This window comes from Fistularia commersonii, chromosome 15, assembly GCF_037954325.1.
Source record: "Fistularia commersonii isolate RoL2024-O1a breed Wild chromosome 15, RoL_Fcom_v1.0, whole genome shotgun sequence".
Classification (NCBI taxonomy): Eukaryota; Metazoa; Chordata; class Actinopteri; order Syngnathiformes; family Fistulariidae; genus Fistularia; species Fistularia commersonii.
In genome coordinates, this window is record NC_141298.1 from 3,462,770 (window position 1) to 3,479,701 (window position 16,932).

The 16,932-nt window shown below is 39.7% G+C and overlaps 1 protein-coding gene across 2 annotated transcripts in view; it reads left to right on the forward strand.

Annotated features, from left to right (window-relative positions):
* Positions 1 to 16,334, forward strand: part of LOC147226255 (phospholipid phosphatase-related protein type 5-like) — a 120,737-nt gene extending 104,403 nt beyond the window's left edge. For both annotated transcript variants that reach the window (XM_086160824.1, XM_086160825.1), the window contains one exon: positions 9,459 to 16,334. In XM_086160824.1, the coding sequence (XP_086016950.1) occupies positions 9,459 to 9,488 (30 nt within the window). In that variant the 3' untranslated portion in view covers positions 9,489 to 16,334. The remainder of the gene's footprint in view (positions 1 to 9,458) is intronic.
* Positions 16,335 to 16,932: the final 598 nt, after the last annotated feature.

Genomic DNA, 16,932 nt, shown 5'->3' on the forward strand with positions numbered 1-16,932 from the left:
AGAATATACAGAATTTTATAGAATATACAGGTATAAATAGTGTCACCAGGTGAGCAGCTGCCGGATGCTATTGAAGAGAATATGGTATAACCAGTTAAACAGCTATGAGAAATGCAGATTGCTACAGAGCTGAGAGGAGCGCAGTGAACAGGTTCTGGTGAGGATAGGCGGGTGGTGAAGATCACCTATAGACAGAGTTCAGTAAAGTGACCGCTGTGGGGAAGAAGCTATTCTTGAACCTGCTGATTTTGGTCTGCAGGCTCCTGAAACGCCTCTGGGAGGGGAGAAGCTGAAAGAGTCTTTTGGCTGGATGAGAGGAGTCTCTGCTCTCTGCGCAGGCTTCTCTTCTTATAGACATCCTCCATAGCAGGAAGTTGAGTGCCTGGGCATTTTTCCCCACCCACTGTAGTACCTTGCGATCAGCATCAGAGCAATTCCCATACCAAACTGTCACACAGTTGGACAGGATGCTCTCTATCGCACAGCGGTAAAAGTTAGCCAGGATGTCAGCAGACAGATGGTTCTTTTCCAGTGTCTTCAGAAAAAAGAGATACTAATGGGCCTTCTTAATCAGGTTGGAGGTGTTAGTCGCTAGGACAGGTTCACAGAGATGTGGATCCCCAGGAATTTGAAGCTGGAGACTTGTTCCACCTCCATGCCATTGATGTGGAGGTGGGCATGGGTATCGTCTTTCTCCTTCCTGTAGTCCACAATGATCTCTTTGGTTGTACTGGTGTTGAGAAGCAGGTTGTTGTCTGCACACCATGCAGTGAGGTGTCTTACCTCTGCCCTGTATTCAGACTCACTAATGAGTCCAACCACTGTCACGTCATCTGCAAACTATATGATGGAGTTGGATTCAAACATTGGTCTGCAGTCATGGGTGAAGAGGAAGTAGATGAAGGGGCTCATCATACACCATGGGAGTTTCTGCCACTGTGCGGTAGTCATTCAAGCATTTTGGAGAGGATTGTTTTGGTATTATAGAGGTGGTTTTGCCGGTAGTACTGCTTGGGCCAGAGACGTGTTTAAGATGTCCGTGAAGACTCATGAAAGCTGCTCAGCACAAGCTCTGAGCACACAGGACCAGCAGCCTTGCGTGTGTCGATATGGCTCAGTGCGTTCTGTATGTCTGTGAGTGAGAGCGTAAGTAGCTGGTGGTCAGCAAAGGGCTTGATCTTAATAGCCTCCTTATTGAAACAAGCATAAAAGTGATCCACCTTGTTGAGGAAGGACACATCAATGGTAATTGATGAGGTGTTGTTGCTCTTGAAATCTGTGATGGCCTGGATGCCCTCCCATATATGTTGGGGATCAGTTTACAAAGTGTTCCTACACCTTCAGCTTCACCTTCTTGATGCCCCTCTTCAGGTCTGTCCTAGATGTGCTGTAGGCCAGTGCATCACCTGATCTGAAAGCCTTATTGAGTACCTTCAGTAGGAGCCGCACTTCCCTGTTCATCCATTGGGGTATGTGGTAATTTGTTTCGCTGTTGTGACGCTGTCAATTGTGACGTTGATATGCTCCACTACTGATTGGATGTAAGAGTCAATGTCTATGTGAGAGCCACTGGTAGCCTGAGACGCAGACATATTGCAGTCTGTGTCTTCAAACCTGTCTTGGAGTACAGAATCTAGCCCTGTTGGCCATACCTTAATGGTCTTCATCGTTGGTTTCACGTGGTTGATGATTGGTGAGTACTTAGGGGTTATATACAAAGAAAGATCATCAGACTTACCCAGGTGGAGATGGGGTCTCGCCTTGTAGGCTCCAGGGATATTAGTGTAGACATGGTCAAGGGTTTTGTCCCCTCTGGTGTGGCAGATGACATGTTGTTGAGATTTAGGAAGTACTGTCCTAAGGTTGAAGTGGTTGAGGTCACTTGCTACAGTAAATGCAGCCTCTGGTTGTGCAGTTTGTTGTTTGTTGATGGTTGTGTGAAATTCGGCCATAGAAAGCATGGTGTCGGTATCCATCGGTATATAACCAGCTGTTATTATTGTGGAAGTAAACTCCCTCGGTAGATGATATGGTCTACATCTAAGCAAGAGAAACTCCAGGCTAGCTGAGCAGTGTCTACCAACAGTGACAGAGTTCGTCCACCAAGCCCTACTGACATACACAAACCTCTGCCCCTTGTCTTGCCACAGTCGTATGCAGTTCTATCCACTTGGAGATTGTTGTGCCCGATAAGTTCGATCGCAGTTTCGGTTATTCCGTCATTTAGCCATGTTTCAGTGAATACCATGACATTACAGTCCATGATTTTTCTGTTTTTGGTAATCCAAATTCATAACTCCATTTTGTTCGCCAAAGTGGGGAAGGAGTGGCCGGTGTGGTGCTCAGTGTAGCTTGGCTCTCAGTCCTCCACGCTTACCCTGCCTTTGTTTACGGTCTCCGCGCTGCAGGCGAGTGCTTCCGCTCAGCTTGGTAGCCTTCGATGTGTCAGGAGATCTTCTTAACTCAGGGATGAGACGAAAGTGGCTAATAAAACTGTCAGATGTTTTTAATCCGATGTCCAAAAGCTGTTGTAGGGTGTAGGATGTTTGAGAGAAATGGTTCTGAACGAACAGACCCGAACAAGGTAGAAATAATACTGCTATTTTGCAAAGTCTGAAGAGATGCTGAGCCTGGCGTTGCGCACCGGTTGCTATCTTGATCTCATCAGTAGGAGTTGCAAGAAAGTAATATTAGCAAGATCAAACATCCTCTTTGTCTGGTTCGCATTTTGCATCATTAAAAAGGATCTAGACATGTTACATTTACATTGTTGTAATTTCAGCACATTACCCACTTTCATAAAATCACAATTATGGTTATTTCACTTGTGTTCTTTGAAATTTGTGTCAATAACAGAAGAGCTTGCATGTCTGATTGAAGTGAAGATTGAAGTGATTTTCCTCTTCATCTCTGTGAGTGAAATGTCTGATTTTGCACGTTTCATGTGCACAACAGAACTAGGGGTTCATTTTCTGCTCATAAACTCAAAATTACACTGGTTTTGACAAGTGACTTCCAACTTTCCTTGCTACCCTCTCCCCACTTTCGTTGATAAGGATTTTTATTTGATTATAGTTAATTTATTTTTGATGAAGTGTATTTTTTGTTGTTTTGCAAATTTAAAAAAAAATTCTGCGTCATTGGAGGTTACCGGACACATTTTAGAGTTCTTTTTTTTTCTCTCCTCCAGGGTTTTCTCCAAGATTTTTACTTCATTGTCTTTTTCTTTTCTTGTCATATCTTTCTTTCTTTCAAGGGATAATTACTTTTATTCTATTTTCTCATCATAATTATTAACTGAAAACTTTATTGATCAAAAACAGTGATTTAAAAGTAGTATAATATTGTTGAGAGTTTTGATAGATTTGTATCTTTTTATCATCACATCACTCATATCACCATACACCTTTTATTATTTTTCTGCCAGTCCTTGGGTGTCTGACAAATGCTAAAAATCTTGAACTCATCTCGGGTAGGAAATGCTTGCTGGAGCATTGCCAGCTCTAAAATAGCACAAACATGCCTGGAGCGGGACAAGTAACAGTCATCAAAATGCCATCTCAGGAGGAAACCTTTCAATCACGAGTTGAATGATATAACTTCATGTCCCTTCCACGTGTCATATATTTTCACAGACTAAAAATCTTATGCCTGAAATCCAAAACAAGTCGAGGTTCCAATCAGATTATTTTGTCAAACTACAAACTATATTATGTATTCCATAATGGCTTAAACTTACTGATTTTATACAGATTAGTTTTCGCAGTGTATTTTCCCTAATGGGAGCTCATGTGATTGGCTCTTTATTAAGTTCACAGCAATAGTTCCTTTGTTTCTCCAATCAAAGTAAAAGAGAAATCAAAATTTTTTTATCTTTCGTCAAATCCAATGCTGGCATGTCGAATACAGCTCAGTGGCTGACCTCAAAAGAGGCTGCATTAGAGGATATGTTCCCATAATGTCCCTGAATCCATCCTGCCTGGAATAGATCTGACTGTGTCATCCCAGAATGACAAATCAATGCCCTAATCAGATTATTTTGTCAAACTCCAGATTACTGTGAGGATACAACACATTAGCGTTCTTGGCAAAGAATTATTGTGGCATCTCTAGGTATCCTTTGGAAGATAGATCTCCCAATAAATGCTATGTAATGGGTGATGACGAAAAGAGATTACCAGCACCACTATATAATGCTTTTAAGTAAAATAAAATCCCTCTCTCTTAAAGCCGTGTGTGCTTCCTGCTGCTGTTGAATCTTGGATATTTTGTAACTCTAAATATGTAGTCAGTTCATCCTTTTTGGCAGGGATGATGAATGTAGAGCTACTTAACACCCAGGCCAATCATTTGCTTGGAAATCTCCACAGCCTGCGGGACTTAATTTGTATTATAGAAAAATACATTTTTGCTTCTTTTTCCAAAGTGAGATAAAACATCTAATGTACTTGGAATTGTCTGGTGGGAACAGACCTTTGAAGAGGAAATTACTTAAAATGAAAATCTCCCAATTTATGTAATGCGAAAAACCCTAAATGTCCATTGGTTGGAGTTAGGAAGACCAATATATAACGCTGACATTGGACATTATAAATATTAACAAATTAAATTATTGAAACCCAGGTGTAAAATCATGAAATTATAATTGAAGCATGGAACTGAAAGAACACATGATGAACAAACAGAGTAACATGCGTCAAATTGTGTCTTACAATGTTTTATTTTAACCTTAAAAGTGATATATAGTGGATTTTTAATATGTTAATATTCCCATGGTGTGGCCCCAATAACCCAACATACAAATGAGCCTTGATGAAGTGTGCCTTTTCACTTAGTTATACTATTATCTACTATGTGGTTATAGTCAAATTGTCCAATCCCGGATTGTGTTGATTTTTGGAAATTTTCAGATTGTAATTAATTATGTTCCCAGAGTGAGTGTTTTTAAATACATCAACTGTTATATCGTGTTGCCAAACCGGAAGTATTTTATTGACGCACCAGAGAGGAAGATGGACGATATGGCCTCAACCGCAGCACAAATATACATGATCGCCCCCAGGCGGCACCCAGGGAAAATGACCACAGCAGACAAACTCAACACAATACATCCCATCTCCTCCCCACTTATTAAGAATACAGTCTCCCAACTCTGTTGTATCTTAACTAGGTGTTCAAACAGAACCATACCAAATATCTTATAACGATAAACCCCAAATCAACCGCCCCACTTTTTTTACATTTTTTTACAAACAACAAAGAATAAACTGACTAAGCCAAGAGGCAATTAAATGAACTGTCAACACCACTGGGCTGAGGCTAACTGCTCCCCACCTCGAGTTTGTAGGGGGATTATTGGGCGATGGCCCGTACCTCAAGCCTCTTAAAAGGTTATACGGTCAGGGGGTTTGGTAACCCGTAATGGCACCTCTTCATTGTTTCTGGAGGAGGAACGGCCTAGACTGACATGTCAGCTGGTTCTGAAGAGGCTACCTCCTTTTGGGTGACCGGATTATCTTTCTGGGGGAACTGCAGTCCCCACACTTGGGCAGCTGTCAGTGGCTCTATCATGGGGACTGTAACAGGTTGACTGAGTGCTGCTGGTTGTTGTGTTGTGTATCTTGGGATACGAGCATTCTCAGCTTACTGGGACACAACTGATCAGTGTGATGTTTCCAGAGTACTCCTGAGCCCACACCCATTGGCCCCGACTGCAACACTACCACACTTGGCACTCACTTATTTTCCCCCCGCCTATAATGACGAGCCGGAACAGAATCTCCCACTGCAAAGTTTTTGTCCTTGCTTATCTGCCCAAGCCTGATCCACCACCGCTGCCACACTTGGCTTGAGAGGGTCAGCGTGGATATGGAGCCGACAGCGGAGGCCGGGGACTCATTAATTGTGGCATGTGGGGCATCTGTAGCTGAGCAGGGGTGAATCCAGTCTGTGTTGCGCTATGATTGTGGTGGACTCCCTGGACGCTTTCAACAAGCACTTCGGCGTTTACACAAAACGTTCCGCTTGTCCATTTGACTGGGGGAAATGGTGTGGAGCGCATGTGCTTCACTCCATTCGATTTAAGTTGCAAAATCACTTGAAGTGAATTGGGGGCCGTTATCGCTGGCCAACACGTCAGGTTATCTGTGATGGCTGAACAAACTCGTAAGAGCCTGAATGGTCTTAACGGTCATTGTGGAATCCATTAACTGTACTTCCGGCTACTTCAAGTGGGCATCAACTACCACCAGAAACATATACCCCCCGAAAGGACCTGCAAAATACACTTGTATTCCCTGCCACTGAGATCCTGGCCATGGCCAAGAGTGCACTGGGGAGAGACTGGGAGCCTTCTGGTTGCGCTGACACGAATCTCAAACTATAGCCTGCTGTTCAATCAGAGCATAAATCCCCGGCCACCAGCTATAACTCAGGGTGATAACTTTCATTTTCACTACCCCAGGGTTCTCTGCATGCAGCTCTTTCAGCAATTGTGGCCTCAGTCTTGGGAGCACAATCACCCGGTTACCCCAGAGAAGGCATTCCCTGCACCATGGTGAGCTAATCTCTCTGTGAGTAAAAGGGTGTCAGAGCATTGTTGCGCTCTTGAGTCACGCTGAACTGACCCGAGAGTACCCTGTCTGTCACTTGAGTGAGCACTGGGTCATACCTTGTCTCTTTGCGAATGTCCGAGCTGCACACTGGCAGAGTGTCCAGGTAATGTATCAGCACCCTATCCACTGAACCCAGGTTTTCCTTGTGAACTACCTGCAGGGGCAGTTGAGAAAGGCCGTCTGCATTTCCATGTTCTGCTGCACTCCTATACTAAATTGTATAATGGTGGGCTTCGAGTATGAGGGCCTACCACTGAAGCCTGGCAGCTGCCATAGATGGCAGCCCTCACCGTGGCTGCCAGTGGCCTGTGGTCCGTAAGCAGGGTGAAATGGTGGTCATACAAAACTTGCATATGCCCCCCGTTCAATCTGAGCATAGTTTTGTTCCGCTTTGCTTAAGGTTCTGGATGTGAACGCTATTGGCTTCTCTAGACCACCAGGCATAACATAGGAAATCACCTGTGCCCACGCCGTATGACAAGGCCCTGCATGCCAGCCTGAGTGGGAATTTGGGGCCATAATGAGTGAGCACTCTATCTGAGAGAAGCTGTTCTTTTGCAGTGCTTTTATACACTCCTGGGTCCATTTCCATTGCACTTCCTTATATAATAATGCATCCAGGAGACTGAGTGCAGTTGCCATGTTTGGGACAAACCTACCATAATAGTTTATTAGACCCAGGAAAGAGCATAGCTGGCCTAAAATGGTTGGGGCTGGGGCGATAGCGTGGCGCTTTTCTGAGGATATGTGGAGGCCTGTGGCATCGATTATATGCCCTAGGTTCTCCAGAGAGTCTCTGAAAAACTCACATTTTTCTTGCTGCACACTGAGGCCAAATTTTCCCAAGCAGCTCAGTACCGTTTTTCAGGTGATTAGAATCACTATGTCCCATTGTAAGGATGTCATCCAGAAAAGAGTGCACATTGGGAAGCCCCTAAAGCTCCTGATCTATGATTTGCCGGCTGGAAGATGGAGGGTGCGGACTGATGCCAAAAAGCAGTTGGTTGTTACAGAACAGTCCTTTTTGTGTTGTGATGGTGAGGTATTTGTGTGAGGTCTTCTGAGCTAGCACTTGCACGTATGCATGCAAGAAATCCAGTTTGCTGTAGCGCTGCCCCCCAGATAGCAAGGAAAACATAACTTCTATCCTGGGGAGAGGATAATATTTGCAGAGAGTGCGTGGTTGATGGTCACTTTGAAGTCCCTGTAAATGAGTACATCCCCCCATTTCTTTGTGATTGGCATGATGGGGGTGGCCCTTTCCCTGAACTGCACAGGGGAAATCACTTCCAGCTGTAGTTGCTCCAGCTCTTCCTCCACCTTGGGCCTGAGCGTATAAGAGACTACCCACATCTGACAGAGCTTTGGCTGATGATTTGGCTTGAGAGTCAGCGCTACCTCAAAGTCCTTTAAAGTACCAAGTTCATCTTTGAACACCTCAGTGTGCCTGTCTAGAACTATTCCCAAGGTGTCATCTTTCCGCATGTGATGAATGGATTTGGTTGATGCTATTGCTCTTCAGTTCACACTTCTCAACCACTCACAGCCAAATAGAGGGGGGGTGTTACCTCACCATACAAGGGGAGCATTGCACTTTTTTTTTATTCATCTGTACCCTAACTGTCACCACCCCCACTGGGGCGATGGCTTTGCAAGTGTAGGTTTTCTGCAGGATATTGGTGCGGTGGCGACGAATGTGGCTAAATTATGCATTATACAGCTTCTCTGAGGGGCACTGCTGCACCCGTGTCTAGTTCCATCTTGGTTGTTTGTCCCTCAGCTTTTGGCCTTACCCAGATTACTGCAGAGGCTCGGTCATCCCCCTATGCAACGTTTGCTCTCTATGCTCTTCTATTGGCTATGTCTGCCTTGTGCAGGGCAACATCTTTATCAGAATCAGTGGTACCTGTGTCACTTGGCTTATCATTAGTGGCAAGCTTATTTACTTGTGTCTTTGAATTTTCCCTCCATTTGTTGTCTTTCCTCTTCCACATTGTGGTCACAGCTTTATTTCTTGGCTTGCTCTCTGCATGCGCATGAGATGTTACCTTTCTTACCACAGCGGTGGCAACTCTGGTACTTGTAAAAGCAGTCACTTTCAGAATGGTTTGTCTTACCACATCTGGTGCATTTCCTCCCCAGCGTGGATGAGAAGGAAACTGCATTCATCTTCAGGGAGCTACTAAGCTGCTGGGACTCCCTTGCCACTGTCTTAATAGATATGGCGATTACACTGCTTTCTGATAAGTGAGGCCTCTGTTTATAGCCACTTTAGTATGGACTTGCTACTGAGGCTGTAGACCAACCTGTCCCTAAATGCATCTTGCAGGTGAGCCCCAAATTCCTCAATGATCAGACAATTTCTTTAAATCCTCAATGAATTGTGCAATTGACTCGCCCTCTGCTTGATGACGTTTATGGACACAAAATCTTTCTGCGATCACGATGGGTTTTGGGGAGAAGTGGGTTCATGTAGCTCATCCACAACCTGATCATAAGTCCCCCCCCCCGGTTTCTCAGGGGCAATCAAGCTGCGCAACAATCCAACGGCCCTAAAAAATAATTTAATTTTTACAAACAGTGGGATTTTTTTCTTACCTTTTCACATTTCCTTATCATTCAAATGTATTCTTTATTTGTCTGTTTTAATATATGTTTGTATTTATTTATATATAATATAAATATGTATTATATATAAAACACACATATATTTATTTGTTATTTATGTATATACACTATATATATATGTATGTATTTATATAGTGCATTTTTATAAATCTGAAAGCTGTATCCTGAAAGAACATCTAACAGCAATCTGTTTTCGCACCTCTGACTGTCTTGTAGAATCACATCACCTTCGCTGAGGTCACATGACGTGGAGTCCGCCGTGTGGCAGACCCATTGGACGTCCACGCTTTTCACCGTCCAATCCAACTAACCAGAGTGGAGCGTTGACCCCCTTCTTTGTGTGTGTCTGGTCTGTTGCTCTCTGTTGTCTAATCTAGCTCCTTTTGTCAATTGCAGCTTCTTGTATTCAAAGAAAAATACTTATGATAAAATACAGGTTGCCTCTGATCCTACATCTATGCACTTATTGTGGATCCTCGCCAGGCTCCGACACTCAGTTGAAGGCTTCTGTGTGCCAAAGCCTTGTTGACTGCGGGAGGCCAAAAGGATGAACACCTGGGTTACATCTTGTCATGTCTCATGTCTCTCAATGAAATGTCTTTTCATAAGTTGTTTGTGAAACGGTGTCATGTTTTGTTGTTGCTGCCACCTCAAAGCATTTAGACCATTTGGTTTGACAAAATATGGGAAAAGCAAACTGATTCTTCATTTGTCTGTTTCATTTTGGCAATATGTGTAAAATATTGACCAGTTTTGTAGATTGGATGGTTATTCAAGCACAGAAATGGTTTCTGTTGAGCTGACCTACTAATCCCGCTCGTGGTTGTAGCCATGAAAACAGAGATAAAGTATTAAATTTAGTTATTTTGATTAATTCCAGTATATCAATAAAATTGAAAACAATCAGTGAGGTGAAAAGTTCATTAACTCATTGTAATTCAGTGTAACTCAATGAATTGATCTGTTAACAAGACTTTTTTAGTTAAAGAAAATACCAACCAGTAATAGAATTTGAAAGCTTTTTTTAATTCTGAAATAAAATGACAATTACTGGTATCATATATTTTTATAATTTTAATTTTCTGATTTTAATTACAGCTAGGGTTAGTCCTAGCCCCACTGAGTGCAGGATAAATGGTATAGACAATGAATGAAGTAATGAAAGAATTAAGATGTTTTGTTTTTTTTTTTTTTATCATGGAGGAAAGCAATCATGATATACTACTAGATATATTACTAGATATTTAATGATGAGAGAATGAAAACTTTTGAAGATCTTAAAAGTTTTCATTTGTGTTTCCCACTAATTAACATGTTTTTTGATTTATTACAGCCATACAATCATTGTTATTCATTATTCATCATTCATTTATGATTCAATCATTCCGCCACCAAATCATGAAGTGCATCTTTTAGTATTACCTCTTAAGGCACACTAGAGCAGCCCGAGGTCAGCAAGAATTAGTTTTTTTTTCGTTGTTGTTGGTAGTGGTTTTCAGGGAAGGGGTTGGCTTTCAATTTCAACCTAATTTGTCAACAATTTACAAAATTTTGACATGCTTTGCATTCAATTTCATTTTAATAATTTATTGCATTTAACTTAACAACATTTAAAGATGATTTCAACACACTGAAAAATAATGCTCAGTGCATTTTAACTAATGCTAATATGATAATGAAATACTCTTCAAGTGAGTACCATAGATTTTTCAAGTGCTTATCATACTTAGATTTTATATGATTTTTCACAATATATTGCTGTCTGTGTGTGTACATATATATATATATATAAAAGTATCTATAAAAGTTATATTGTATAATTTCCATCCTCGCAGTACCAAGCCTTTGAGTCTAATTAAAACATACATAAATACAAACATTCCAGCTGTCATTGGGCAAGAGGTGTGGCAGACAATCACAGGGCCACATACAAAGACAGACAACGTTCACTCACTCTGGGCAATTTTCCCAAATTTACCTGCTGCATGTTTTTGGAATGTGGGAGGAAACTGGAGAACCTGGAGGAAACCCACGCAGACATGGGAGAACATGCAGACTCTACACAGACACGTCCCCTTCTTGGAATCGAACCAGGGTCCTTCGAGCTGTGTGGCCGAAGCACTAACGACTGGGTATATGCAGTACACACACACACACACACACACAACGCAGTCTTCAGTGCTTTGGCCATATATATGTATATACACTGCTAAAAAAAATAAAGGGAACACTTAAAAAACACATCTTAGATCTAAATGAATGAAATATTCTTATGAAATACTTTGCCCTTTACACAGTTGAATGTGCTGACAACAAAATCACACAAAAATGATCAATGGAAATCAATTGTATCAACCATGAAGGTCTGGATTAGGAATCACACTCAAAATTAAAGTGTAAAAACAAACTCCAGGCTGATCCAACTATGATGTAATGTCCTTAAAACAAGTCAAAATGAATCTGTGTTGCTTCCTGAGTGGACACTATGAGTGGACACAGAAGTGTGATTGACTTGGAGTTACATTGTGTTGTTCAAGTGTTCCCTTTATTTTTTTGAGCAGTATACATATATCCCCAAACTTACTTGGCTAAAAATCTAAAAATAAAATTTCCAGAGGCCATCAAGCATATGTTTTTGTCAGATGACTGTAGATAAACTGATGCATTTCTGATGCAACATCATCATCTAACATGATGATAACATGTTAATATCATCTATGCTGGCTTGGCTGGAGTAGTAACACATCTTTGTGCTCAAATAAGACAGAAAAGGGCACCAGAAACCAGATGAGGATTTTGCACACACAGGGAAAGTTTGCCTGTCTTTTAATGTACTACATTAAAAGTTACTCTATACATCAAACCATGATGTGTTCAGGTTTTATTTCTTTCCAAACCAAAAATCCTCTTTACCCATTTTTCTCTATTTTAGATAACAGCAACCATAATAACAGAAATGGTTATTAATATCATCATTGCCATTATCCTCTTCATTATCATAATCTTTTAGACAGGTTTCCCTCTCTGTCTAATGCCGTCATGTTACCAAATGTCCCAGACATTTCTGCTGCTGCTGCACCTATTTATTTATTCATTCAATCATTCTTCTAAACAACCCATGAATTGAGTAGCTAAAGTGAGGAGTGTGTTAGATAATAATAATACTTTTTTAATCCCTCATGGGGAAATTTATTCTCTCATCATGGATGAACCATGAGCAGTTGGCTGCCGTCCATGAGCACCAGGGGTTCGGTGTCTTGCTCAGCAAAATGTCAACACACTAGGAAGAGCTGGGAATCAAACCAGGAATGTTTGGTTCCCAAGACTGCTCTACCTCCTGCACCACGACGCCCCTGCAGAAGAAGGTCCAGAGAGGGCTGTAGAATCAAGAGACATATCTGGAAGATTAGATAAAAAAATATAAATACACAACATAAAAAACATCTAAAAATGCAAAAGGATATTATTTAATGTGAACAGTTTCATATATTAATTTTATAATTTGAAAGTGTCTCTTAACACCCTTTCAAAATATCAGTATAAAACCTTATTTTTGTGGAAAAGTCAAATCTTAATTCGGCTGATTGTATTTGTGTTCTTACAATTGGTTGCTTTACATTATACATTTCTAACCACAGACACGTTCGCATGTGTCATCGCGTGATAAATACAGTATGAGCCCAAGTTGAGATGTTTACATTGAAAAAAAAAAAGTCATTCTGCATCACCTCTCTGGGATTGTTTTACCACATGCCATCCAGAGCAATTTGTGAAGACTGGAAATAGACCCCTCTTTTTTTTTTATTTTCTTTCTCACTGAAACCCTGTCAAAAGTCTGTGCTTGCTTTTCTCATTCAAATCTGAAAAATACATGAGAAAAGGTCCAATGGCACGGCACAAAATGCATTTTCAAGTTCGTTCTGTCATCGGAACACATCTGGTGTGTTTTTGTGTGTTTATTTATTTACTCGTGCAGTGTCAAAAAGCAAGGTTTGACTTGTTCCTCACATCCTTCAGTGTCTAGTATCAAAGAAACATGAAGACATGCCGGGCTGCCTCCGTGCTGCGGGATACCATCATCAGGACATGAAGTCCTTTGATCACTGGCCAGGCTACATGTCGTTCTGCTGCACTACTTTCTCCTCTTGACATTTCCACTGTGTAGCTCTGAATGACACCAAGAATCATTTCACTTGATCCTGTACAAGAACCTTCTGCTGGGTGTCGTATTCGAATTTTTGTTAATTGCAATGTCCATGAGAAGCTCAGAATTTGCCATTCTGAGTATAAATGCCACCTTTAGTGTCTTTGCAGACTTTGTACAATCCAGCGTATTAAGTTTTTTTGTTTTTTTTTTTTCCTTTGCTATTTAAGCCCAACACAATCGCGATATAAAGTCAGCGCCAGCAAACAGGCAAGAACAGGCATGATTTTAGGAACTCATTGCAGGGGCATCATGCTGATGTGCATCAGGTTCATCAACAAAAGCTATGTTAGTAATATTACTCCAGCAGCATGAAAACACAACAATAATCTGACACAGAATCAGTGATATGAGCCTTCAACCCACAGTTGAAGAGTAATTATTTGCGTGTTAATATGGCTTCTTTTAAATTACAGAAATCTAGTAAAACAAGAGAAATAAAACAATTAGCAAAATAACTAAAACACTATAGAACATGGCAAAAACAGGAAAATATTTTTTTTTTCCAATTAATTAGCACAGAAAACAAATAATCTGTAAACTGTCTTTTTATTCTTTGTTAAAAGTTATTTTGGTTTGTGTCATTTGATTTTTACAATGACTCTGTATCAAAAAATTTTTTTTTTCACTTCTTGTGGGGATTTTGGGTGGTACTAGCTAAGGTTATCACATATCGCAGCAGATATTGTATCTCTCTCTAACTACGGTCATAAATTGGGCCATTCAAGCCAAAATAACTGACAGAATTGTCCATTTGAATGCTTGTCAGTTGGCTGAAGATGAAAAGATCAGGGATTGAGCACTGACAACTCCTCTGAGAATTTAGTACTGTTAAAACTAATGGATCCATTGGGAAAGTTTGGGAGATTGTTTGAAAGATCATTAAGAATTCCTGTTGAAAGTAAATCAATTCAAATTGGTTCTTTACTTGAAGCCACCTTGATTCCGAGGAACCCCCAAAGAATAATAAGGAAGCTCTGTATTCTTGCAGAAAAGCCCTAGAGGTTCCACTCCCCCCCTCCCCAAATCTAGTTACGTGGAAGCAAACAATGCCTGTTTCATTTCACCTCAGTGAAATGGAAGAGTGCCAATCATGTTTACACCTGGGACGGAAAGCGAAAACAGAAAGACTTTCTTACCAAGAGTTCAATTCCACCAAGTTAAGCAATGCAGGTGTAAAAATGTTCTCACTTTACTTTACAAGCCTATGTTATTTCACCTTTCAGTTGGTCCAGTCTATATGTCTCTCACAATTGATAATTATTTGTATTTCCACAATGCCCAGTCTGTCATTTCCATTTCTTTGTGTTGCCACTCCAAGCACACAAAGTTTTACGTGACGTTGAAGCACGCAGTGGTCTCTGGAGACGTTCAGAGAAGCAGGTGTTGAGCATATTTTGCAATGTTTATTTTACATAAAGAAAAAAATGGATGGGGGTGAGGAAGGGAAAACTCTGTGACAAAAATAAAATGTGTTTTGCTGCAGAGATCATTGCATTCTCAGGAGTTAAACAAGACCAAAAAGAAATTGAAAGGTAAAATCATTAACTTGAAAAAAGTTTTTTTAGGTTGTGCTCCTAATTTTTATTGGATCTGCACTGTTTTAATTGACTAACTAAAACAGAGCATATACAGTTAATTTAAGGATAAGTGCCATCCCTTGTTATTAATCGTTGTAGCAATAATATTTAATTTCCATACGGAGAGAATGGAACATCCCACTGCAGGTACAAAACTTTTGCCCCCCTCGAATCTCTATTTTTTAAAAGAAAAGAAAATTTAACTGAAGCAGAGATGAATAAGAGCTCCAGCTAGCAAATTTTAGTAGCAGCACTTTACATTTACAACATTTTTCTTTTCTGATGATCACTGAAGCAGCCGTTGAATCACATCAGTGAGAAAAAGTAAGCATGAACTGAACTAAAAAAAGATTGTAAGATTTACTTATGCATATTCTCAGAAAATGAGCAAGACAGTTGACGGAGACAAACTTAACAAAAATAATTTAAATTGACAAGAAAATAAAACAAGCATTTTTTTCTTATCTAATTTAATAAAAAACAAAGGTTTTAAAACAATGTAAGTAATTTAAAAACTATGATTCAATGAAAAGATTAAAATATTTTAATTCCCTAATTCCTTTTCATGATACTATTTTTTGGGCCATGGTGTCTGGGGAAAAAAGCAAAAAAACTCAAGGATCCTGAAAATGTTAATGTTGCATCGCAAGAGCTATTACGCTATCCTCATATAATAAAAGAAAAAAAGACAATTGTATAAATGTAAATGTTTAAAATATGAAAAAATGCATATATATATATAAATATATATATATATAAATATTTATCCTTTTGTTCATATCTTGCATCACTGCTGTCTATTTTCTGGCTGTGTACTGTTGGAGTGTTTTCAATCAATGTTTATTTTCCACTATGGATTAACAATCATTACTTGTCATTTTACTAAAAAAATCAGCAAAAACAAAAGAAAAAAAGTAGTTATAATAAATCCCCATGTTATGTCGCTATGTATTCTCTTTCTCATGCTATTGTGTATTTTGCATCAACCCTCATTTGAGTTTTTATAAACCTGTTTTTCCAACATAATCATATGATTTGTTGTTGCTTTTCTTGTGAACAATTTTGTATGGATGTGGCTTCTCTTATTCAAATATTTTTATATATATATATATATTATTTGTGTTCCATGTTTCCCCACTCGAGTTTAAATTGTGACCTTTTACACTGTAAAAAAAACATATATATAATATCTATGTATATATATATATATGTGTGTGTATATATATATACATATATATACATATATGTATATATATACATATATATACAAAATTTACAATTTTTGAATAATAAAAATGTTGAAAGAAATCACAGTTGTTCAGATATCTCATTTGAGACTAATATTCAATGCAATTGTCAAAAAAAATACTAAAATAAACAATTTATAGCAGAAGCCATCGTAACAGTCACAGCAGCAGTTGTAGCTTCTGTGAGGTCTCTTCAAGAAGCCTTTCTGATAAGAGATGAAGCACCATCAAGGAGAGAAAAAACTTCTAGTTTCCATGACAGGATCTTACAAGGATGGACGTTGACCTGGATGACGGAGAGCCTTTGCAGACACATTGAGCAATAGCAGTGTTGTCACCCATTCAGATCATTTAATGACTGCCCCTGTGGCTTTATCCTGAAGTATTCACTGAAATTTGAATGTATCTGACTGGCTATGCAAAGAAGTGTTTAAACTCGACCAGTTCATGACAAACGTCCCCAGTAATGTGCCTGATAAATGTGTAATTTACCGATATAATCACTAGAGATACAGGAAAGTACAAGAACCTTAATATGCAAAACAGATATAAATTCTTGAATTCCACATTAAATTTGTGCATGTTATTCTTCTTTAAATAGACTGTAACTATTATACCATTTTATGGTACACATCATGGTTATATAAGCCCCCCCACGT